This window comes from Orbicella faveolata, unplaced genomic scaffold (genome assembly GCF_042242905.1).
Source record: "Orbicella faveolata isolate gen_17 unplaced genomic scaffold, um_ofav_v1 contig_14, whole genome shotgun sequence".
In the NCBI taxonomy this organism is placed as follows: domain Eukaryota; kingdom Metazoa; phylum Cnidaria; class Anthozoa; order Scleractinia; family Merulinidae; genus Orbicella; species Orbicella faveolata.
The window spans coordinates 15,873,587-15,900,000 of NW_028301541.1; the positions used below are offsets into that span (position 1 = coordinate 15,873,587).

A 26,414-nucleotide genomic window follows, 5' to 3' on the forward strand; every position below is an offset into this window, starting at 1 on the left:
GATACGGTCACTACGGACTACGGTAGTATGCGCCGCGGACCTGGTTTGAGGTTTAGTGTACATGCTCATTGGCAGGTGGCATTCGTAGTCGTCTCATCGCTCGCTACTGGGAGAGGTCACCCTGTTTTGTGTAGTGGGGACAACGTAAGTATTTTTTACTGAATTTCGACCCTCTATCGATTTCTAAACTTCATTTTTATGTCAAACAGTCTTTAGCCAATAGGTCTAATAGATTTGAGTGAAAGCAGAGCAAAGGTTGCCGATATTGAAGTGTTTCTGGCTCTGATTACTCACGTTCTTTAAAATAGGTTTGTTTACCAACAGATCACGCAGGATGTCGACGGGAGGGGAAAGCAGGTAATTCACTTTTTTTTTACGGATTTTCAAAGATGAATATCAATCTTCGTTTGAAATATGTGCTTTTGTAAACAAAGTCCTTCCATTCCACTGCAAACTGTTCCTTGTAGGCACTTGAAACGTGCCGGAATCTGCAATGTGTTCACATCTAAATAGAATGGATCATAATCCCACTATGGCAATGTGGATTAATAAGCAGGTAGTGATCGTAAAGAAACAAAGCCTCTTCATCATCTAGAAAACCATCGGCATGAGCTATTGAGAGCGCGCTTCTGACATCTTCAAAAGACATTTATGATTTTCTTTCTCAATGACACCCGTAGTCTGAGTCTTCGTAGTCAGAATCTTAACGCCAAACATCAGTCCAATTTTCATTATTACCATAAGCCTTCCCAACATTAGTTGCTTCATATACTGGGAAATTGTACATGCAGTGGAACCCCGCCTTACGGTCACCTCGTTATCACGGCCACTTTTTTTGTCCTGGCGAACCGACCATACATTTTGTTATAAGAAAACCCTGTTAATGCGGCCACCCCGTTAATAAGGCCAATGGCCACATTCTGAAATCCCAACCTGTATAATCCTTTATAATTATACCCCGTTTACACGGCCACTCAAACCAGTAATGTTCATCTTTCCACTGTTAATATTGCATGTAGCGGTTGAAGTTTCAATTTTTAAAAATTTATATCTGCAATCCGGGAGCTTATTAAAGAACAGTTGTTTACAGGTGTGATCGTGATATATCTATTAGCTCTGTTAAGAGGTTAATCAATTTAGACTAGTCATGAAATTTGACCCTACCCCCTTAATACGGCCACCCCGTTAACCCGGTCAAATATTATCGGCCCGTGCGTCACCGTATTAACGGGGTTCTACTGTACATAATAACCGTTAAAAGAAGAAACCTACTAGAAAGATACTACGAAGGGTGTTACAATACCGGATGAAATTTTCGGAATTGACTACATCTTTTCTTCGAAATCAAGCATGGGTACTGAGACAACACAGAGTTCACAGTCTTAAACAGTATAGATTAACTCTAAAATACAGGTGAGGAAAAAAAGATACTTTTCTGAAATGTGACAACAAGACAGCTTCTCTTAAGATAATTACATTCATGTCATGAATTATTTTATTAGGATAATGAAGAAAAAATTCACAGGTTATCTCCACTGAAGAGTTATCAAGTGTTATAATGACTGCATGAACCTGTAAGAAGAAACCGCCAATCCAACCAGAAGAAACGTATACTACAATACAAATTACTTACTATCCTGGTCTGTTCTAACAACAATTGGATCACTTGCTGGTCCATCTCCTTTCACAGTAGATGCAAGCACTGTAATATTGTAGTTCACATACTCCTTTAGATTTGTCAATTCTATCTGACGAACAGAGCCATTTACTTCAACATTTCCATTGTCATTCTCTGTTTGTGACTTGTAAGTAATGGTGTAACCCGTGATGATACCATTCTGTTGTTCAGCTGGAACTTCCTCCCATATAACTAAGATGCTGGTTGAGCTGCTGTTCTGTCCTTGTACATTTTGTGGAGGACCAGCAGGTTCTGATATAGAATTTAAAAGTTGAGTTATATTGTAACGAAAGTGGCTGGGACTTAGTACCTAGTTACACAATGCTGACTACCTGTTTGTTTATTTTACACTTGTCATACATGTAATTCTTTTCAACATTAGTTTCTTTGTGTATCGTGAACATTTACCATGACTAACAAATAATGCATTGTGTATATATATGCTATTTGCAAGCCGGGAGGTCCGTATTGGAAAAACAAAAAACTGTGCACGAGGTCTTGAGTATGCGGCATCGGGCCTTACTCAATGTTTCCCAATAGGGAATGACCAAGGCCGGCAAATAACGTCATCGTGTTCATTTCTTATCTACGGTATTGCTTTGAAAGAAACTTTCGTGTTTAGTTCTAATTAAAGCAGTTCAGTTCAAATCTGGCGTACGCAAGTGTTAGACATTCCGGGCACAAAAAAGGATAAAAAAGCTTGAAAAGTTGCCTAAGTGTTGAATGCTTCCAGTTTACGTTGTTCTGCAGTGTAACAAAAAGCTTGAAAAGTTGTCAAAGTTGGAAATTTAGGAGTGATACATACTCGGGTCCGGATAGGGAAATCTGGACCGTATTGGACGTAAAAGAAAACGTACTGTACCAGAACGATAACCTGAAGGTTATTACTTACAACATCAGATATAATCTGCGTTTTCAGTTTTCCAGTTAAGGTATCAGTATTTTCTTTGCGTCCATATGACTTAGAATTCCTTTGGCATGCTCATTAAATCTCAAAACAAATGAAGTACAAACAACAACTACTGAGCTGTGTGTTCTCAAGACTTGCACAACTTTCCATTAAAACTGAATACCAAACATCTCTAGCGTTCTACAATGTAATCAGTTACTTAAACCTATAAAAAACTTTAACATGTCACTTCGTCCGACCAGAGTCCCTAAGTCTCTTAGTGAAATGGCATGAATCGAAAATTACCATAACAACCAAAAGGAGAGCTTGATAGGAAACTCTATTAACTACGGAATTACCAAAACATACACCAAAAAATCGTGATAAGAAATGTTACTTACTATCTTGGTCTGTTCTAACAACAATTGGATCACTGGCTGGTCCATCTCCTTTCACAGTAGATGCAAACACTGTGATATTGTAGTTGACGTATTCCTTTAGATTTGTCAATTCCGTCTGACGAAGAGAGTCATTTACTTGAACACTTCCATTGTCATTTTCTGTTTGTGAGTGATAAGTAATGTTGTAACCCGTGATGATACCATTCTGTTGTTCAGCTGGAACTTCCTCCCATATAACTAAGATGCTGGTTGAGCTGCTGTTCTGTCCTTGTACATTTTGTGGAGGACCAGCAGGTTCTGATATAGAAGTTAAAAGTTGAGTTATATTGTAACGAATGTGACTGGGCATCGGTCACCAGTAAGACATTGCTGACAACCTGTTTGATTTCTCCATACTTGTCAAAAGCCTTTTCAACATTAGTTTCCTTGGGTATCGTGAACATTTACCACGAGCACATAAAAAGGGAAAACGTATCAGAAAGATAATGTGAAAGTTATTACGTACAATTACAGATCATCATTAGTGGAAGATTTAAAACTGGACGTTTCGGAATCATCATCAAGACAAAATAAGTATGAGAAAGCACATAAAAAGTAAGCTCGACCTGACAATTAACATAGCCATCTAATTAGAATGTCAATTTTAAGCTCTACCCGACTTAAATACTCGCTTTCTTGCACTTATTTTCTTTTGATCACTGCGTCATGATGACACCGAAACGTCGAGTATTAAATCTTTCAGTAATTTTTTCATTTCTTTGCTTTAGCAACTCTCTTTTGATCAAAAAATCAGAATCTGTACATTTTTTCCAGATGATGAATCTTTGCTTCGATACTACTTAAATTCCTTATTCATTAAATTAAAGTCTCCCGACAACTACCGAGTTCTGTGCTCTCAAGACTTGAAAACCTTCCATCATTTTTGAATACAACCCATCTCTAGTAGAGTAGTCTACCTGCAGAAAACTTTCACACGCAACCTCTACAGACCAGAGTCCCAAAGTCTCTTAGTGAAATGGCATGACTCTGTCAAAACTACCACCACGACAAAAAGAAGAGCTTGATAACCTACGAAATTACCAAAACATCCCCAAAAAAACCTGATAAAAAAAAGTTACTTACTATCTTGGTCTGTTCTAACAACAATTGGATCACTTGCTGGTCCATCTCCTTTCACAGTAGATGCAAGCACTGTAATATTGTAGTTCACATACTCCTTTAGATTTGTCAATTCTTTCTGACGAACAGAGCCATTTACTTCAACACTTCCATTGTCATTCTCTGTTTGTGACTTGTAAGTAATGGTGTAACCCGTGATGATACCATTCTGTTGTTCAGCTGGAACTTCCTCCCATATAACTAAGATGCTGGTTGAGCTGCTGTTCTGTCCTTGTACATTTTGTGGAGGACCAGCAGGTTCTGATATAGAATTTAAAAGTTGAGTTATATTGTAACGAAAGTGGCTGGGACTTAGTACCTAGTTACACAATGCTGACTACCTGTTTGTTTAGTTTACACTTGTCATACATGTAATTCTTTTCAACATTAGTTTCTTTGTGTATCGTGAACATTTACCATGACTAACAAATAATGCATTGTGTATATATATGCTATTTGCAGGCCGGGAGGTCCGTATTGGAAAAACAAAAAACTGTGCACGAGGTCTTGAGTATGCGGCATCGGGCCTTACTCAATGTTTCCCAATAGGGAATGACCAAGGCCGGCAAATAACGTCAACGTGTTTATTTCTTATCTACGGTATTGCTTTGAAAGAAACTTTCGTGTTTAGTTCTAATTAAAGCAGTTCAGTTCAAATCTGGCGTACGCAAGTGTTAGACATTCCGGGCACAAAAAAGGATAAAAAAGCTTGAAAAGTTGCCTAAGTGTCGAATGCTTCCAGTTTACGTTGTTCTGCAGTGTAACAAAAAGCTTGAAAAGTTGTCAAAGTTGGAAATTTAGGAGTGATCCATACTCAGGTCCGGATAGGAAAATCTGGACCGTACTGGACGTAAAAGAAAACGTACTGTACCAGAACGATAACCTGAAGGTTATTACTTACAACATCAGATATAATCTGCGTTTTTTCCAGTTAAGGTATCAGTATTTTCTTTGCGTCCATATGACTTAGAATTCCTTCGGCATGCTCATTAAATCTCAAAACAAATAAAGTACAAACAACAACTACTGAGCTGTGTGTTCTCAAGACTTGCACAACTTTCCATTAAAACTGAATACCAAACATCTCTAGCGTTCTACAATGTAGTCAGTTACTTAAACCTATAAAAAACTTTAACATGTCACTTCGTCCGACCAGAGTACCGAAGTCTCTTAGTGAAATGGCATGAATCAAAAATTACCATAACGACCAAAAGGAGAGCTTGATAAGAAACTCTATTAACTACGGAATTACCAAAACATACACCAAAAAATCGTGATAAGAAATATTACTTACTATCTTGGTCTGTTCTAACAACAATTGGATCACTGGCATTTCCATCTCCTTTCTCAGTAGATGCAAACACTGTGATATTGTAGTTGACGTATTCCTTTAGATTTGTCAATTCCGTCTGACGAACAGAGTCATTTACTTGAACACTTCCATTGTCATTCTCTGTTTGTGACTGGTAAGTAATGTTGTAACCCGTGATGATACCATTCTGTTGCTCAGCCGAAACTTCATCCCACGTGACTAAGATGCTGGTTGAGCTGCTGTTCTGTCCTCTCACATTTTGTGGAGCACCATCAGGTTCTGACGAAAAAAATTGTAAAACCAAGTTTACTAAAGGTTTAATGACCCTTCATAACTACCATTATTTACTTTACAGAGGTACTTAAGGGCCCATTAACCGATTTATGCGCGCGCTCGCGTGCGTTGCTAAGGAGGTGAAATTTTACTTCCGGTTACTTACGTCAGCCTGAGCGCCGAAAATAAAAACAACTCAATAACTTCCAAATTCGCTTACATTTTAGAGGCTTTTCTTTGTGTTTCACAAAATGCAAAGTAAAAAAAGTACAAGCAGAGACAAAATAAGAAAAAGAGAGAAAAACAGGAGCAATAGAAAGAGAAAAACTAACTCCGTGTCGCTTTGTTTGATCCTACCGAAGTGCGCTGGTAGTGTAAATTGCGCACGCGCTGATGGGGTAACTTCCAATATATATCGGGCGCACTTCCAGTTTCTTTAAATGCTAAAGGAAACTCGGTTTTTCATTAAATCCAGCCTTTTTGGACGGATTTCGATCAAAGCCAACGTTAGAAAGATAGCTATGCATTCCTTTCTCGAAATCATGCTTTTTTCAGAAAATTACGAATTTTTTAATATTTTGAAATTCTCTCAAAATCTGACCTTTTAGAAATGAAACAAAATCTATGCATAGCGTAATGAGGATTTAAATTAAAATATTAAATCAATGGAAAAAAATCCCGATAAAGTAATTTGCCTGGGAGCCTTTGCGTTTTTTCAGTATTAGTCACATGACCATGGGCGTGACCCGATGACGTCATCACTAGTATTACTAATCATGAAAAAGTTAAAACACATGAAATAACTCTGAAGTAACTAAAAATGATGAGGTCATATGAGAATAAATCTTCCTTAGCAACGGCTCAAAAAGATCGGTTAATGTGTCCTTAAGCCTAGTCACTTTCTCTGCAAATTAAGTTCATTTGCAAAGAAAGTGACTAGGCTTAAGGACGGTGCCTACTGAATACAAAGGTTTTTGCGCCAGGTTAGGACCTTGCGGAAAAAGTAGATCTTTGCAAGGGGAATCGAAATACACAAAGAAAAAAGAGGCTAGCCACGCATTCTTTCGAGATAATTAGCCTTGAATCTCAACAAAAATGCTGACATCAGCATTTTTCTGAAAATAGAAGGAGAGGATATTTCTTCACAGCTTTCTTTAGAATTCGCCTTTACATACAGAAAAGCAAACACATTTAAAAAGATCTGAAAACTACATGGTAAATGGTAACATAAAAACCATTTTTGGTATGTTTTTAATAACGAAACCATTGCAACAGCACTTTTAGCGTCTCTGACAACCTTCCTCTGTTTCAGCTAAAATACAGTCTAAATATCTTTTGCTCACAACCAGAAACTAATCACGTGCTGTTCCTGGTTTAAGTACAGGTTCATTAAACTTGTACAGGTTCATTAAACTTGATTTGGTCACAGTAGGAAAATTTTGCTTTCAATTTAGTCGAGTACTTGGTAGCATAGCTGAGGTGTCACTCTGCTGACAATTAGGCCATCACATCTCTCAGCAGCACTAAACATGCACTCACTCTAGTCTCTTAGCTAGTAACTTTGAGATGAAAAGCTTCTTTTCACAGATGGGAGTTCCTGACTGAGTATATTGATTGAATGGAATGAATGTTAATTGGAAAGAAAAAAGTAGTTACTTACTATCCTGGTCTGTTCTAACAACAGTTGGATCACTGGCTGGTCCATCTCCTTTCACAGTAGATGCAAGCACTGTGATATTGTAGTTCACAAACTCCTTTAGACCAGTCAATCCCTTTTCACGATCTTTAGCATCAGCTGTAACACTGTTATTGTCATTCTCTGTTTGTGAGTGGTAAGTAATGGTGTAACCCGTGATGATACCATTCTGTTGATCAGCTGGAACTTCCTCCCACATGACTAAGATGCTGGTTGAGCTGTGAACCTGTCCTTTCACATTTTGTGGAGCACCATCAGGTTCTGATGTAAAAGTTCAAAACAAGTTAGCTGCTTATAGCATGATTGGTTGGTTGAGCTTTCGTACATACATGTATATGTGTAAATGTTGTGAGGGCAGTCATTAACAATCTCCTTCTTTAGTGGTTATCATAATCATTTTGTATGTTCCTTTCTAGTCTCTTTTCATTACTTAATCTGTATACCAACAAGGTACAAGGTAACATGTCACAATGTGCGAAATTTATACTTTATGAAATTAATAATAATGATGATGATGATGATGATTAACACTAATAATAATTATAGCTTCATTTTTATAGGGTGCATTTCTCAACTCAACCAATACGCCTAATAGCAAATAACTAACTACATTGTAAATGAAATAGAACAAAATAAATAACTAACCAACCTTCTAACTAACTAAAATAACTGACCAATTTATCACTTAAGAAAAATAACAGACTAATTAATTAATTAATAGATGATATTAGCAATGTTAGACCAGGGGTTTGTAAATGTAAGGAGGACATCACTAGAAAATGAAATTGCATTACATGTATCTCTAACACGTATGTCACAAAATGCCTTCTAAAACCTCTAATGGCCACTTCAGTGTTCAGTACTTTAAGATCAATTACTTCAACATCATGAGTTCTTTCCCTTCAACTACAAAAATAGTTGCTTTCAAAGGACACACTTCTACTGATTAAAGTTTTTCAATCAGTCTATACAAAGCACTAAGAAATTACCAAAACATCCAGAAAAAAATTTGATAAGAAAGATAACTTACTATCCTGGTCTGTTCTTACAACAATTGGATCACTGGCTGGTCCATCTCCTTTCACAGTAGATGCAAACACTGTGATATTGTAGTTGACGTATTCCTTTAGATTTGTCAATTCTGTCTGATGAACAGAGAAATTTACTTGAACACTTCCATTATCATTCTCTGTGTGTGACTTGTAAGTAATGTTGTAACCCGTGATGATACCATTCTGTTGATCAGCTGGAACTTCATCCCACATGACTAAGATGCTGGTTGAGCTGCTGTTCTGTCCTGTCACATTTTCTGGTGCAGCACCAGGCTCTGGCATAGAAAGTTAATTTGAGTTTCAAAGGCGAACAGTACATGTACCTTAGCATAAACATTACATACAAAAATGTGGCGACAAAAGAGTAGAGAATGAAGTAAGGAAGCAAAGCCAAGTAAACAAGGAAAACAAGCAAAGAAAGAACTGAAAAGTTTGAAAAGCAATAAAGCAATAAAGTTGACCTTTTGTTCGTACTTTCCTAAGCCAGTGACCCTTTTTACAAACAGCTGTACATGGAAACAATAGTGGTGAATGGATAAAGAAAATAAATAAACAGCCAACACATTTATTAGCTTTTCTTGTGTACATCATTTTCCATCAGCTGCAAAAAAGCTGTCACATTTTAAACAGGCAAACAATCAAATTGATTCACCTTTATTAAAATATCTAGTAATCTGTGCCTGAGTAATGTAGGGTGAAAGCAACAACAAATGTTACAGATTAGATGTGTGTAAATGTTGAAAAAACTACATTGTTTATATACGTGTAGAGCACCTTCTTCATTTGTGGTAGCATTCACTACAGGGCTCCCATCACTAGTGCCAACCATATTTCTTGCAAACACTTTAAAGTAATATAGTGTCCAAGGTGAGAGGTCTCCAACAGAAGCACTTGCACTGGACACCACACAGGAACTATCTGAGAGGGATCCTTGACAGACAGCATCAACAAAGTCTGCATTATCTAGACTTCTCTTCACTGTGTAGTTCTGAATTGCACTGTTCCCATCAAAACCAGCAATCCAGGAAATATTCACTACTCGTGAGCTCTTGGAGTCAACTGACACATTCAATGGTCAGTTTGGTTCCACTGTAGAGTTAATTTACATAATAATACATTCTTCAACAACAATTCATGTACAATCATAGTTCTCCCCCACTACTCAAAAAGTAACTATAGACTGACAAAGAATACAGGGTACCAGTGAAAAAAAAAGTGTTTGGTTGAATTATTGAAGCACTATGAATCAGAAAGAGCCTAATCCCCTAGAGCAGATTATCCTTTTTTTTTTTCAGTTTTATTAAGAGTACTCTTAAGTGCTCTTTTACAGGCTCATTGCCATTTAAGAGACTAAATAAATAAAGTTAGATCACAATTCTTCTCTTTCCTGTGAATTCCTTTTCAGGGATTAACACCTGTAAGGGCACTGAATGTAAATTAATTCTGTAAAACAAAAAAACAAGGAAAGGCAGATGGCAAATTGAAAAAAGTTATGAGGGTTCTTAAGAGCCATAAAAGCAAGGGCTGCAAAAGTAAAACTGAATACAAAAATCTCATTTCAGTAATTTCACTTCCATCTCATTTTAAGCATGACTTGATTTTTCTTTGTTGATAGTTACTGAAAGTTACATTGTATAAACCAAAGTCAATACAATACACCAGGAAAACAGACCTTGAATAACAACTGATGTTGTATTTGATGAGTTTCCAACATCATTATTAACGAGACAGGTATAGTTTCCAGCATCTTGTGGTGTAGTTGCATTAATTGCCAGCTGTACTTGACTTTGATTAAAAAATGGAATATCCACTCGTGAGTCATTAATCTCCACACTAGAATTTATAGCTATCACTGTTCCACCTTTTTCCCACTGCACTTCAGACACTGGTGGTAAGGCATTATACCGACATGTCAGCAGTATCTGTCTTCCTTTAATCACCAACTGTTCTTTATCACCAGTAATCCTCACTTCTGGCGCAACTACAATTTTAATTGTGTAATTGTTTCAGTTAATTGCAAATTTGTTTCAGTTGATCAAAAATAACACAAAGTGAAATGAAGTAAAAATATTAAATGAAGGGAATCAGGTGATCTACTGTATCTCAAAGCCTATCTGGCTGGGCCAAATGGGCAACTGGGACAGATAAATACATTTGCTGAAATTATTAATAACTCATCAGTCATGAGCCATGATTAGGCAACACATACAAGGAACAGTATGTACTTTGAAAAGTTTTCTTCAAACAGTTTTCTTTGTTTGTACAAGAGATTAAGACCCATTGCAATGGTGATACTGAAAAAAGCGCATCACCTTCAACCCTTCTAAAATTGTGACCACAACCTATTTTCCTTCAAGTTATGGTGACATTTCTATAAAATTGCTGAGATGAAAGTTCCACCAGTCCAACAAAGTGAAATCTCAGTCCATGTAATCTGTTCGTACATTGTAATAAAAGAAAAATACAAATAACAGAAAGTACTTTGCAATGTATATGTATTCATGCACTAATTGGTTGGTTCTAGAAATCTCACTCATTCCTGACTATTTCTGACACATCAAACCCTCATATAAGATTACAGAACATAAACTTTCCTCAAACCACTCTTTACTCATTCTCAGTGGCAGCAACAACGATTATCAATGTTGTTGGTTTTGTTCTTGTGTTGTAGTTAGCCTTAAAATATGCATAGAAGTGACATTAACCAGGCTGTGATCTTGGTTGATAGAAACACAATGTGTATAGTACCAGTAGATGAAGTAATCAATTGAGTATCAGGTGAAAACAACACAACTAAATAAGCACCCACAATGTACTGTCAGTGTTCCTGGATAAGAAGTAACATTATTTATACTGTTATTTGCCACACATCTGTACAGTCCTTGATCTGCTTGGTCAACACTGACTATTGTCAAACTTGAAGTATTTCCTGTAAAAGAGACATTTATCCTCTGATCTGCTCTATTTACTGCTTCTCCATCTTTTGTCCATCTCACGTCTGGTAAAGGATTTCCATAAACTTTACATTGCAAATTAACAATCTGACCCTCTGTTACTGTTGAATTCTCTGGATTGCTGATGAATTCAGGTTGAACTAGAAAAAAAGCATCCAAATGACTTAGATGTGTAAATGTTCTTTGTTATAATTACGGTATACGCTACATGATCAAAATATACATGTGTGAAGGTCATCTATATCACACTATCAAATAAATGATGTCATATACAACGTACTAACACTGGTTCTAAAAGAATTTCTCATTGGCAAAAGCAATTCTAATATTGCTAATCACATGAACATTTTGGATACCATTTTGAGTTAATTACAAAGAAACAGGATATTTTTCACACTTTTTAAACTAAAGGTGTCTGGTAACAGTTTCCAGCACTTTTCCAACAGCTACAGTTAATACCGACCTTAACCACTCTTTATCAAGTAATGCAACAATATTGGTATCACACAAATGCCCAGCCATTGGTGAACCAATAGTGGTAATCTTTACAGCATAATAACATAACCATAGCCACAGTACAACATATTACATGTGTTTAATTAAAATGGGGGTCATTATACCGAGGTTCTGTTCAATAAATTTTACTCTGAATAACTATGGCCTGATTGTTTGCTAATATATAACCCACACAGCACTGTGCGCTATTTCCTTAAAAATCTAATATATATAGATTTAGCCGAGCCTAAAAGCGGAGCTCCTCAGTTACTTTTTGGAATGCTGTTACTAATGAAAATGATCGAACATGTATGTGAGGTAAATTGTGAACTATTTAATAGTTTCAGCTGGAAATAGAATCACATCAGCAGATCGAGGTGTAAGATAGAGCCATGATTTCAGGGATTTCTGGGAAGCCACTAAAAATCTTGATCACATAAGAGAACTGTCTTCTGTGCTTTTTGGTGGCATTTCCTGTTCTTTCCTACCTTATTCAGAAAGACAAGACATTGTTATTAATCATTATATTCTTTCTTAGTTAACATGGGGACTCCCACACAGAAGAAGTTTAAACATTTTTTTGCTGTGGGGACTGATTGAAATGCAGTGGTTACAATACTCAGTCCCTAAATCTCTACCAAATGAAATCTCGCAAAAATACCAAAATAGTATACATATGTGACAAGTTGGAAAGTTTTGTTTTCTAACTTGTCCCCAAAGATACATTTAGCCATCTTCACTTTTGTCTGGAGTCTACTGCTGCTGAAAGGATTTGCAAGAAGCAAAATCACTCTTGCATGAAAGGTAATTAGGATATATTTTTTTGCTGATCATGAATACTTGCATAGGCTTCTAATAATAATTTTATTATTCAATTTCAATGTGATTTGTTCTTCTTCTTGACTGAGATTCTGGACTACAGGAGCTGTAATTATTGGGTTCTATTAATTAATTTTGCTATGATTAAATTGTACCAAGAATTATAAGCAAGCTAAGAATAAGTTATATTATGTACATGCATTTTGTCTGGACTACACAACCAAATGCACTCAAAGGTTATGAGGCATAGGTACATTTGTCAGAAGAGCCCAGCATATCCAAGATATGTTTTGATTGACACATCGATTAAGATAATTTACAGCAAAATGGATAAACAATACATCAATATCCTACATGCACCAAACTGGACATAGGGGTTATGAGGCAATCATTTAAACAACAGATTGAAATAATTTATAAACAAGAGAACACTATTTGTACAACAGTAGGGAACAAATTAGCCTTATTGGACGTTGCGAATGGCAAGGCTGTCTGTCTCCATATCATGTTGGCAAAATATTAATTTATGCCATGTCCAATGCAGATTATCACAAAATTGATTTACAAACACGATAAATATCATTTTAAAGCCAAAAAAGCAATTATTTAAATAAACCATGAGTACATTATCTCTAAGAAAAACTGATTAATTTAACAGGCACCTTAAATAAGTAGTTAATATATGTGTTTCTTAATAATGTAATACAGTGTATCTGTCACAATGTTGCAGCCATGATATGACAACACACAGGATGGTTGCAGAACTCAACTTCTAAGTCAGTTTATTCAATGACCTTGGTGCAGAAATTATAATCCCATCAAGTCGTCTGTAAATACAGAGAAACCAAACAAATCATTGCAATCTTAAGTAATAAATTATTGAACTCTTTTGCATGTATGTACGGTGTATGTTCCATTAACATTGGGGATCTCTCAGAAGCTGCATCCATCATAAATTAATTTGTTCCTGCATGCATTTGTTTATAGAACTTTTCACACTTTAATATCTCTGTCATACTTATAGTGATCTGTGTTCTACAACAATTAGTACACAAGAAAAATACACTCAGTAAGATATTGTTTACAATAAAAATCAATGCCTATAAGCAATCATAAGGACTTTAAATTTACATTTCTTCGGAAATATCTCACCAGGCCATGGTTGCTTTGAAAGTCTTTGATGTCTTAATACGGGCTGCCCATGTGTAAACTGTTCATATATTGAATGACAGGAACAGACATGTAATCATACTGTAGCTGCTACTTGAACACCACTGTTATTCAGATAAAAACATATTGATTATAATTTATTACAATCTTTACACACTAACAGATGACATTCCTTTCTTTGATATACAGTGTACTTCATTGTTAGTTGTTTACTAAGTGTTAGTGAATCAAATGCTAGGGGCTGGTACCCCCGGGGGGGCACTGCCATATATGGGCTATATAGGTATGTGCCACTGTGAAGGGTATGGTTTTCAAGCAGTTTACTCTAGGATAGGGTATATAAATCAGAGCGTTTGGGTCTAGAATAGGGTATCATTTTTCACAAAATTGACTAGTTGGTTGAAGATTTTATCTAGACTAAGGAAACCAGGAATTGCCACTCAAAAATATAAAAAAATCAAATCAGCAAGTTTAAATTTATGCAAATCAGCCTCAACAGTGTCAATAGATGGGGGGATTTGAGGAGTTTACTCTAGTATAGGGTAGCTAAATTCAGCTGAACTAGCTCTGGTATAGGCTAAGGGTTCCAGGGTCCAAGCGGCACATCCCCACCCAGAAATTCCCAAAGTACCTCCTCCGGGCTGGTACCCCAACTTTCACAGTGGCAGGCTCTGCCCTAAGATGCAAAGAAAACTTAATAACTGAAATGAACTTGGCGACTTGCTTTTGAGATCAAATTCAATTTGCTTTAAACAAGAAACTGGAACATTACAAGTTACAACAATGTGCCCAGTCCCAATCAAAGGGCCATCCAGGCTGTTTGGTTGTACATATAACTGTACAACTGCATATGAGTTCAGCTTCCAAAAGAAAATCAGAGTTTGTCAGGATAAATACTGATGTTCTTGCTTACTACATGTAAATCTGAATGTGCAGTACCAGAAGATATTCACACCCAACATCCATTCATGGCCAGTCTTCAAAAATTCCAAATTAAAGTATAAGGAAGATAGAGCTCTAATAGAGAAAAAAACCTCCATGTGGGGTATGAATCTTTTCTTGAAGAAAACAATGTCTGAGAAATCATTAATTACAAAATAATGTTTCAGAAATATCTTACCTGGTAATTCCAACTTTCAGAACATTTTGTAATCTAGACTGTCTGGCCACTTCATATATTTGACAAGTTGACACTGGGCATGTTTGTCAATTTGTGGGCTTCAACATCACATTACAATAGTAGCATTGGTCAACTAAAAACAGCATAATTTGGTTAATTAATATACACTGTACATTATTACATTGAAATATTGGTGTAGATCGTTGCACACCAACAGATACAGAACCATCACAGATATGATATATTTTTAATCTCTCTGAAATTTCAGATTATTCAAGATTAACATGCACACACATCATTAAGGACAACCCTAAAAAACTGAATCCGGAAACCGGAATCCGGAACTGGAAACTAGAATCCTGAATCCAGATATCATGAATGATGATAGAAATAATTCACTTCAGCAATGTCTAATAAATAAATATGGGGAAAAACTATTTTGCTGTTATTTACTTTCTTGGCTTTACTTCAGCTACAAACTGTAATTGCTAAACAATTTTTGACTAGTTCTGAACAACCCTTAGCTATACATCTGGCCCAATTGTTCAAAAGCTGGATAAAGCTATCCATTGGGTTATCACTTTCCAGTCAGGGTTAGTGATTTTTCGGGTGGATAGAGTTACTCATAGCCTGTGAGCAGGCTCTACTATCTGTCTCTGGTGCCCAAGCAGGCTAAATAAGTGTCTAGTGTTTTTCTGCATTGGCATGTCAGCGAGTGCCTTCATGCAGCTTTGCCTCTCATGCCCCCAGCCCAAACACAAGAGCCTGCTCAAAGGCTTAGTTACCCATCTTTTGTTCAACCTGGTTCTGGTGAGAGTGCAGTTCTTCTCTAGATCAAATTGCTATGAGAAGACTGGTGAGTAGCACAATAACAACAAGCTATTGTGGTGAGTTTCTGACAGTCTCTAAGCATCTTTTAACAACATGTGGTCCGATCTGTTAGCAAGTGAGAAGCAGACGGAAGTAAGTGTGCAACATTTCTGTAAATTGTTTTAATATGATGGCCGTCAAGAATATGAAATGCTGATTTGTCACAATATCAGTCTGGAAATAGTGTTGATCCGGAACTAGTTTGGTAGCTGTTGGACAAATCAAATATTATATTAAGATGAACCAGGTTAGCCTTTGAACTTCGAAAGTGGGGGGCGTGAACATCAATGTACAGGGGGTTGCCACTGACAGACATCCTGTTCTCTATGACATTTTCTATCTTGTTCAGTATCTACTAGACATAAAGGGTAAATTTATACCTCTGGTAAATTGCAGATCGCTTATTAAACAAAATGGCAAGAAGATTGTTTAAATCTTATAACCGCGCTTTTAAAATTTAACTGTTTTGTTAATACTACAGTCACAACGCAGTGCACATTCCAAAGCAGTCCTTGATGATTCACTGATTACTGTAACCACATCACTTGATCAACACAAATTGTGTCATATCTTATTGCACCATCAGTCTTAGCCTTTGCAAAAGCTATGATGATGTAATGGTCTTAATCTGGAAGTTCACTCGGGACATGCCCATGAATGATACAAAAGGAAACGAGTGTCACGCTATTAATAACGCTTTTAATAAACAGCTTCTTCCTGAAACGTCAAAATTTAATTTGCTTGCGCTTTGAAGTAGTCACGCAAGTCACACAATCAGGGGGGTTTACGTTATCCACAGCTAATTTTGCAACGGTTGTGTTTTTTCTCCTAGCACTGACTTAAACATTGCAAGTTCTGGCAAGCTCCTGTTTACTTCGGCAAATACTTAATTTTTCTTCAAATCTCTTAACTTGCTGTGATGAAACAGCCAAAGAATTCGCTTCATTTGCCGAAACCCACAAGAAATACTTACAAAATTGCACATAAATTAATGACCATCGCTTCTGGCAAAATAAACTTGCAAAGTAAACATGATCTTACAGTGTATTTGTCATGTAGCGAAAATGAAAGCTGCAACGTCAGCGCATTCCATGGCTGAGATAATACCCTTTTTTAGCGTTTTTAACATATTTATCATTTCTCTTTTAATCCAACGCTTCGATAAAACCAGAAGAAAATATATATTATACACAAATAAAGAAAACAATATCTGTAACATTGTCCTTGTAGTAACGTTTCAACAGCTTATGGCAAATAAACATCACAGGTTGCGTGATTCAAAATTTGGCTGAGAGGAAGTTTGGGTCTGGTCACTGACCACAAAAAAAAAAAAAAAAACACTGGTAGAACATGAACCGCGCTCGGCCCATGGCTGTGCAGTTAATTGCCAGCAAGCTTATTTTAGACGCTCTCAGGGTGCTTGGAATTAAATTATGACGCACTTTACGAAGATTCTCATAATTATAGCCCTCAGTAGAAATAACGGTTGCACGAATTTCCAAAGATGGGGAATTTTTGTGTCAGTTTGAGGTCCTTTTTACTTGGCCACTTATTTTTTACAGGCAAAAACGTAAGCAAAACAATTTTCAAGTATTTGAAGAGCTTGTTTTCTTCGATTTGTGGATTCTGGTTTCCGGTTACTGGATTCCAGTTTTTCGTTCTGGATTCTGGCTTCCAGTTTCTGGGTTTTAGGGTTGCCCCACCTTTAACAGAGTGTTTGCTTTACATTCAGTTTACACATGGCTGTTATCCAGCATAGGCAGACTTACAAGTTTGCCTTCAAAAATAAACTGCAACAACTATTGCATCTTTCATCACCTATTCTTGTGATGAAATGACACAAAATCCAAGTACAAGAAGTCAAAAGCATAAAACAAACTTACCTGGTAATGCTTACAGTTCCTCTTACTATCTGCATATGCCTTCCATAAACTGGTACTGTCTGGACAATGTACTCATTATTTTTGTGATCACACCTTAAAACATCACTGTTATATAATTTGTCCTGAAAAAGCAATGCATGAAATGTTATGCCTTTGGCACTCACCAAATACCTTTACATGATGTACAAAGTACACCACATCAACATTCACAATTCTCTTTACTTTCACTGTAACTTTTTTGTGGCATTTTCCCTAACTTGAAGACAGGACTTCCACATTGGGTGATAATTTGCCTCTGAAATCTCTATGAATTCACAGGGAGTGATAACAATTAAATCGTGACTAATTTTCGCAAAGGAGGCGTTCAGATGTCAGATTTTAATGTTAAGTTTATAACTCTACATTACTCTTCGTATATATATATATATATATATATATATACATACATATATATATATATATATATATATATATATATATATATATATATAGGATATTAAATGGTGGTGAGAAGATATGAATTTTATGTTTGAGTGGCAAGAACAGTATCTCACGAGTGAGCGAAGCAAATGAGTGAGATATTGTTCTTGCCACGAGAACATAAAATTCATATCTTCGAGCCAACGTGTAATGTTCTTTTTATTATATGGAGAAACCAATTCAACAAAAGCAAAAGGCGGGAATTGTGACTTCATTGAACGATACGACACTCACAAAGGTGACATACGGAAAATACGCCACTCAGGTCCCGGATGAAGTGGCGTACGGAATCTACGAGTGGTTTAGTTCCCAGTAAAACACTCTTCTCCATATAACAAATATATATATAACCTCTCAATAATCGCACCTGTAGACAGAAGGTGTGCTGGAGGAAGAGATGTTTTAAACTTTCTGAACTTTTCCCCCTTACCTGTAATAGGATGACTATTATGAACTACGATTCGCAACCAACACCAACATCAGGTTATGTATACACATGTATATTTTGTTGTCTCCTGTAATCATAAAAAATAAAAATCTAAACCCTCCATAAAGTTCATACCCAATAACACTGCCACATGTAGTGCTGTTACTAGGAATTAATTTAAGTGAAACTGTTGAAACAGCGCGATCTGTCAAAATTGTTTCTAGCAGTTAAGGTAGGATAACAGAATATACACGTAGTACACAGCAAAGGCCAGAGATACACACATGTTGGTTATTAGTTAGGATTTTGTGAGCTTCTGTACTAGGTATGGTGGAAAATAATGGACTGCCAAAAATGAACGTTCCTAAGACATTTTGATAGCGCTGAGAGGAATGAATATATAAATTTACAAAAGAAAGAGAAGTTCTTGCCCTGTCCAGTTCTCTGTCACAAAAATATCATTTACATACATTTATTACATATGGTTTGTATTTAAAGCAGATACAATGCACACTCTGATTGGCTAATTCTAGTGCATTATTTACATTTACATGGTATACGTCGGTAAAATCATAAAACATCACATGCGACTAAAATAAAAAATAAAAACTAAAAAGAAATGCCTACATGTAATTCATAATAATTTAAATATACTTAACACTAAAACAGATCTAATTCTTTACTTTATTCAAAATTATGCCCATGGGTCAATTATGACCATGCTACAAGGTCCCAACACAAAGTAAAAGGAAATTAAGAAAACTATTGCTTTTTTCCTGAAAATTGTAGCGACTGAAAACAATGATTGAACACTCTGAGAGTGCATTCTATCACCCTGACAATACAAAATTTAAGGAGAATAGAGAATTCACAAAGTTATATTACAAAGGAATTGGTAATGGACTTGACAAAGGAAACAGCCAGGAAGAAACTGAAACTTTCTTTGACGAGCAAAAAAGTATGCATGCACAACAAAGAAAACAGTGAGTGACATTCGGTTAACGAGTTACAGTGTAGTTAATAACAAAATTAGTGTGAAGAAAAGAGCAGAGAGAGAGAGTGCGTGTGTGGAGAGAGGAGAGTGCTCTCACCAACTAAATTGTGTATATTTGTATGTATGTATGTAAAACTTATTTCTAATACCGAGAAATGGTCAGGGCAAGAACTTCTACGCCCTAAATTTTTTCTAAGTATGTAAATGTCATTTACACTGTTCAATTTACCGAGTAAAGCTCTTTGCATTTTTTTTTTTTTTCCATTAGTACTATCTCACTTTGGAGGAACATTTCCATATTAAGTGTAAATACTGCATATTTGGGGAATAACCCATGTACCCCCAATCAAAAGCAGTGGCACTAATAAAATGAAATAGTAAATCAAAATGAAAGTAGAGCTTTATTTGCACACAGGATTTACATGCACAGTCGTCTACTCGACATTTGGACTATAATTATAAGCATTTCACCAAACCGAACTAATTGGACAGACAACAAAATAAAACGAGGAAATCTACATTATAAACACAATAATTATGCATATCACTTCATCTGAGTATCAAAAGCAAATCCCATCTCAGTGAAAGGTAACCGAATGAAAGAGAGGATAAAGAAAATTCGTTTAACCTTGCAGTGTTAAAAGTTTAATAATTATTCACGCTTAAATTTGAATATTACAGTGTGCATTTTTGCCGACGGCTTAATTTAGCTTTGCAGTCATTTTATCGGCGGTAGCTTTGCCAGTCTTCAACCAAATTTAAACCTGGGAATTCACCCAAGCATTTCGCCAAACCGAATAAATTGAACTAAGAAAACGAGGAAATCTCCATACTTTGTAATCACAATATGCAAATCTTCACATAGGAACGTTGAAAGTAAATTTAGAAAATCCTGTTCGCTTCGGCTTAAAATGGTTTGTACACCTTTCTTGGTTTTCAACAACAGAAGAAGAAATTTTAGCAGTCTACGAGGCGGCTGTGCCAACTAACACAGAGAAAACTTCAAAACTCACTCGGCCGTGTTTACAAATACGGTTTTGGTTAAGCTTATTTTTAGACGTGAGGTTGACGACAAATATCGACAGAAAGCTTAATTTGTTTACAACTTACAACAACCTCCACAAAGCGATTCACTTGCTATTGTTTAGAGATGAGAGAAATTAAAACGATGCAATTTATAAATTGTCTCACAGCATGGCTTCAAATAAGGAAGACTTTCAAAGGATTCCAATTGAAAATAAGCTTATATCGCCGAGGCAAATTGTTAATTTTCATAGCAAACGCAACAACAAAAGTCACTTACCGCAAGTTGGCAATATCAGTTCGGCCAGTGTAAATCTTCCAGGCAGAAACTTGCAGCAAAAGCTGTGAAGACTGAACTGAACTAATCTTTTCGACAGATCAACGAATCAACCACTTTTCCCCGCTGTGTTTACTGTTTTGTATCACTCGGACATGTTTGATTTCTCTTGTTCATCACCTGACCAAATCATGTGACTTTTCTTGCACGGCTGCACAGCGTCACAACGCGCGAATTTTAAAAACTTGGCACTGCAGTCTTCTGAGTACTTTCACATCCTATCTACATGTATGGCCCTCGTTAGCTTTGGTTAACGGCATTGTTCGGTATTATTTCACTTCCTTTCTCTAGCCCTTGACTCGCTATAATTCACGGCATTGTTCAGTACTGTTTCGCCTCCTTCCTCAGCGCTGGCCCGCTCTTTTTCGCGATCTTCTTCGCTACTTCTTTGCCTCTTAATTCTTGCTTTCTTTTTAATTCCTTCAGTGCAACCCCATCAGATCAACCTCCGCTATCGTTTGTCAACATAACAAATAGAAATGCGTTTTCTTTTCTTTAAAAATCCCGCCAAGAAAAATGGCATTCTTCTGCTAGAGACCGAGGGTGCATGTCTCTGTCGACCTATTAGCTGGAGTATGGCCGCCATGTTGGGCAACTCCGCCGTCGCCGTCGCCGTCGCCGTTGCCGTCGTCGTCGTCGTGCGTACGCGCCCACGAGCAATACCGCTAGCCATGAAAACCATGAGAAAATTCCTTCATGGGTTTCCTTTTCTTTCCCAAATGAGTATGGGGCTCCGCTTGGCGGCCCTTCGGGCCGCCGGAGCTCCGCTATAAGAAATCAAAGGCCTCACAGAACCACAACCTACTGAAATCACGCGTATGATTTCAGACCAAATTGCACTCCACTCAGTTCAATTACCATTATTTATTAACCGCGCGGCCATGGGCCGAGCGCGGTTCTAGGTTTACCCGTGGTTTATTTATTTTTTTTATATTTTTTTTGTCGGTTACCAGACGCAGACCTCCGCTCGGCCAAACTTTGAGTCACGCAACGTGTGATGTTTTTCCGCCAGAAGCTGTTAAAACATAAACACACGGACAATTTTACGGATATTGTTTTCTTTTTTGTGGGTAAAATATATTTTCTTTTCGCTTTATCAAAGCGTTGGATTTAAAGGGAATAATAAATACGCTGAAAAAAGGTATTACGTCAGCCATGGAATGCGCTGACGTTGCAGCTTTCACTTTCGCTACGTGACAAATAAGATCGTGTTTACTTTGCAAGTTTATTTCGGCAGAAGCGACGGTCATTAATTTATTTGCAATTTTGCGAGTATTTCTTGCGGTTTTAGGCAAATGAAGTAAATCCTTTGACTGTTTCATCGCAGCGAGTTGATAGATGGGAAAGAAAATTAAATATTTGCAAGCCAAGCAAAGAACGTGTCAGAACGTGCAAAGATTACGTCATTGATAGGGAAATAACCACCGTACTAAAGATAGCCGTAGATAACGCAATTCTTGAATTATGTGACTCGTGTGACTTCTTTGCTAACCCTTAACTCAAGGGAAAAAAAACAATTAAATTTAATCGTGACTTTAAAGAAAGAAAGCGGTTTGTAATAGTGTTCGTATCTTCATGCCCATACATATCCCGAAGAAACTTCCAGATTAAGACTATTACGTCATCGGAGATGTCACAACGGCTACGACTGATGGTGCGATAATAGAGTTTATGTTGATCAAGTGCTGTGATGTCTACAGTAATCAATGAATCATCAAAGATTGCTTTGGAATATGCACTGCGTTGCGACTGTAGTACTAAGAAAACAGTTAGATTTTAAAAGCGCGGTTATAAGATCTAACAGATCTTCTTGTTTCTACTGATATATCAGATGAATCAAAAACCAGTCAGCGAGAATAAATTCTGGGTAATTCGCATATTGCTTCAAAGTTTAGACTATGCCCTCACGCTGGCCTGTGTGTAGGCTGCTCTCATGATAAAAGTAAAATGTAAAGTAAACAGAATGCAAGCGTTACACTTCCAGTAGTATTATGAATGCAGTTTGATCTGGCCTGAAGCCCTGATCTGACCCGTGGTGGTATATATACAGTGAGATATTGATCACAGACCTAACAATTAATTTTTGTGAGTTATACCTGTTTGCTTATTCGCAGAAAATGGGCTTTAGAGGTTATTTGTTAATCCACTCATTGTCATCTTTAGATTTTTCTGCGTAACTGAACGTTTTAAGCCTGTTATTTGTTGTCAAGCAAGCGAGTTGCATGAACAGAGGTTCAAGGTTGTGCCTTGTGAAAGATTTGTTCCAACTGATTGATGTTAAAGACAGTTCTGGAGTTTTCGTCGACATCATCGATCAACTTCGTTCAAAATCAGCGTAGAAAACAAATTTACATTCTTTCTCTTCAAATGAATCTCGTAGACTTCAACTAAGACAGCAACGAAAGAACAGAAATGTTTTTCTTACATTCTTGCATATTGATTTACTGTTCTTTTCTCGTTGTTTCCCAGATTCTACCCGAAAATTGTGAGAAGAAAATCGTCAAAACTCGAGAACCACGAAAAACATGAGCCGATCTCGCAACAAAAGTTAATTATAACTCTAATCCCCAAGCAATTTCGATCGTCGAGACCCCTAACTTTCAAATTAAGGATTGCTAGATTAAACACATATCAGGGCTACATACTCTCCATTGATTAAATATTAACCACAGAATGCGCCGCAAAGTAACTAACCTGCCTGAATAGAACTACCAGCGAGTAACAGTAGCAAAAGTTTCCAAACGAGCATTCTATGACCTGAATAGACAGTCTTCTTTTCCCAAACGTACATCTGGCTATCTACTTTCAACATTCAGATGGATGCTCAAAATGGCAAATAAATGCTTCGCTTCACTGAATTAATTACAGAAAAGTTGCTGATTATGCAAATTTTATACTCACTTTGATCAAACAAAAGGATTTTCTCAATAGAAGGCGTGAATTTTGACTTAATATAGACAATACTCTTTGCATTCGATGGAGCGGAAATTAAATAAACCAAAATGTTTAGTCACTTCAGAACAGCGTAATCTGAATCTTGGTGAGTTTCAACGTGACCATTGTGACTAATAATCAGTTTACACTCACAAATCGAGACATGAAGTTTCAAACCACGTCGATTCAATTGGAAGCGTCCAAACGCACCCCCACCCCCTGAGGTGAAAAAATTGACAAAAACTATCAAGCCTCCCGTGTTGCGTGAGTGCCGTTATTTTGGCCAAAGTCAAGATAAAGCAACAGCAATGAAATGTCCTGCGTTCGGAAAAGTCTATAATAACTGCAAGAAAGAAAACCATTTTGCCTCGAAATGTGCAGCAGGCAAAAATCTTGCAAGAAGAAGACAAAGATTGGTTGCAAGTCACGAGGAAAATTTGTCAATCAGCTGAAAGAAAGTGAAGATGAAATCCTAGTAGTCTCTCACACTCAAAGAGAAGTTAACACTATAACACTGGTTCATCAATCTAAAGTGCTGGCTACAGTGAACTTCCCAGAGAAGCATCGACTCCGGGGCACCTTCCAAGGTGTTGCCCATCAAGTTTCTTTCCGAGGGATCGAACCTCAGGGGGACTGAGCGCACAATGAAGATGTATTCCAAAACAACTATGAAAGCCACTGAAGATTAAAAACCTCCAAAACCTGGAGACATAACTGGGTGATTTCACAATCGTAAATGGCGACTTCACCCCGCTGCTTGGATTGGAAACAGCCCAAGAAATGAAGCTTTCGACTGTGCAGAGTGAGAACATTCTAGGCATCGAGGATGACACCTCCCGACTGGCACGAGAGACAAACTTCTGAAGAGCAACGAGATTCAGTCCCAGAACTACAACAGAGGTAATCGTGAACTACCGCCATTACAGAAAGGAGATGCAGTTAGAATGTTACCGTGCGGAAGCTGAAAGTTGGGTGTAACCTAAAGTGCAAGAACGTGCTCTTATATGCCGTACGCACAGAAGACGGTAGAGTATTTCGCAGAAACAGAAGGCACAATAGAAAATCTCAGCAACGTCCAGCAGCAGTCTGACCACCCTTGGACGAACCCTTCATCTCAAGGGAATCTCCATTTCAGCCAACTAAAGCAGTCCCTGTGGAGCAAGCAGCAGAACCTCCTTGGACAGAAGACAAAATTACCGAAGTCCCTATCCAATCTGACCTGCCCACAGGAGTTCGAACTAGTCCGACTGGTCGTCAAATCAAGACACTTGTTCATTTCAAGGACTTTGTATTGTGTTAGACTTTGTTTAGACTTTGTTTAGACTTTGCTTTGAATTTGGTCTGTTTTGGGTCAACCGTTTGACCCTTTATCACTTCAGACACCATGTTCAGTCAGGCTGGTTGTAGGCGTAGTTCAAAAGACTCGACAGCACAATCCAGATAAAGTTCTCAAAGTTGTATTGAACTTAACAGGATACAAGTGCACAACACGAATGAATAACTGTAATGTGACCTAGCCTCCTCAGCAGGTGGGCTTAACGAATAATTTATGCAAGGTTACAAGACCCATCGTTACATGTATTTTTTTTTTTTATAACGTAAAGCGCGCGCTAGTCCTATCTAATTCCTATTGAGTCATAATGAACGAAATCTCTTTATATAATAACCCAAATTATTCTCGCATTTTGATTGGCTCTCGCCTATGATCTATTAGAGGGCAGACGCACGATTGACGTCATCATTACAAGTAATAATAAGCACATAACCTTGCTTTCCGACCAACTGCTTTGAGAATCACCAACCACAGAAAGCACAAATTTCCACCGTCACTAACGTTCCTTTTATTCAAAAGTCGAATCGAATGACCTGCAATGTTGACCGCAACCGCTAGTTTTCCGAGCGTATTTTCCAACTCCTGCAATATTCAAGACATCATCCAAGTTTTTCGGCTCAGAGCCGATGCTCTGATGACAAAGACTGAGTTGACATTTTCTTTGAGATTTTTATATTTCGCAGTTCAATTCTGCTTTTGCTGTAAGTTTTTATTCCACGAGAAGCGACGCTCGAGTCAAGTTTGACAGTGATTTCCCTGAACCAATCACAATTCTTTGCTACGCATAGTAACCAATGAGATTGCTTCATTTTGTATAGACAACATATTACGTCAAATGGCTTTTTTTCGTGTTCGCCAAAGTGGGCAAAGGCCAGCTTTCGAGTTCTATTGAAAGATTTTGAAATAAAAAAAGGCTTTTTCTGTAGTGGTTTGTTTCTTAATCATATAAAACAAATAGATTCCATGTTGCCGTGCCTCTGTTCAGTAATACATTACAGAAGACGTGAAAATGTCGTAAGAACATCAGTGACACACTCGGTTATCGCCTCGTGTGCCGCATTTTTGGTCTTACCACATTTTGACGTCATCTGTGTTCTATTTAACAAATAGATTCCA

The 26,414-nt window shown here is 37.2% G+C and overlaps 1 protein-coding gene and 1 pseudogene across 7 annotated transcripts in view; both read right to left on the reverse strand.

The window, feature by feature from the left end:
- Positions 1 to 26,414, reverse strand: part of LOC110046813 (usherin-like) — a 260,713-nt pseudogene that overhangs the window by 196,345 nt on the left and 37,954 nt on the right. Inside the window, exons 5-10 of the transcript XR_016206580.1 lie at positions 8,438 to 8,734; positions 7,372 to 7,668; positions 5,421 to 5,717; positions 4,091 to 4,387; positions 2,969 to 3,265; positions 1,634 to 1,930 (exon numbers count right to left, since the gene is read on the reverse strand). The product of XR_016206580.1 is annotated as an usherin-like (transcript). The remainder of the gene's footprint in view (positions 1 to 1,633; positions 1,931 to 2,968; positions 3,266 to 4,090; positions 4,388 to 5,420; positions 5,718 to 7,371; positions 7,669 to 8,437; positions 8,735 to 26,414) is intronic.
- Positions 9,429 to 23,877, reverse strand: LOC149114202 (myotilin-like). 6 transcript variants are annotated; one of them, XR_016206590.1, is made up of 7 exons: positions 20,975 to 21,881; positions 18,681 to 18,765; positions 17,771 to 17,892; positions 15,018 to 15,150; positions 13,880 to 14,001; positions 13,390 to 13,554; positions 11,441 to 11,553 (listed from the first exon to the last, which is right to left on the reverse strand). XR_016206590.1 is itself a non-coding variant. In XM_089287627.1 (4 exons), the coding sequence occupies exons 1-4, from the start codon at positions 23,841 to 23,843 to the stop codon at positions 9,535 to 9,537; spliced, it is 726 nt and encodes a 241-aa protein (XP_089143753.1). In that variant the 5' UTR covers positions 23,844 to 23,877; the 3' UTR covers positions 9,429 to 9,534. The 6 variants fall into 6 exon arrangements, 1 of the variants encoding a protein (XP_089143753.1); XR_016206591.1 differs by having other exon boundaries at positions 13,522 to 13,554; positions 20,975 to 21,876; XR_016206589.1 differs by lacking the exon at positions 20,975 to 21,881 and adding an exon at positions 23,726 to 23,877 and having other exon boundaries at positions 11,441 to 13,554.

Bases quoted from the DNA above. Each gene is read 5' to 3' on its own strand.
- LOC149114202 (XM_089287627.1), bottom strand. From the start codon at position 23,843: ATGTTGAAAGTAGATAGCCAGATGTACGTTTGGGAAAAGAAGACTGTC. The intron at 11,554-23,725 runs GTTAGTTACTTT...CTTTTTTTCTAG, and splicing joins TGGTAGTTCTATTCAGGCAG to TTCAACCTGAATTCATCAGC. The intron at 10,441-11,268 runs GTGGGTGCTTAT...TTAAAATTGTAG, and splicing joins AGGAACACTGACAGTACATT to TTGCGCCAGAAGTGAGGATT.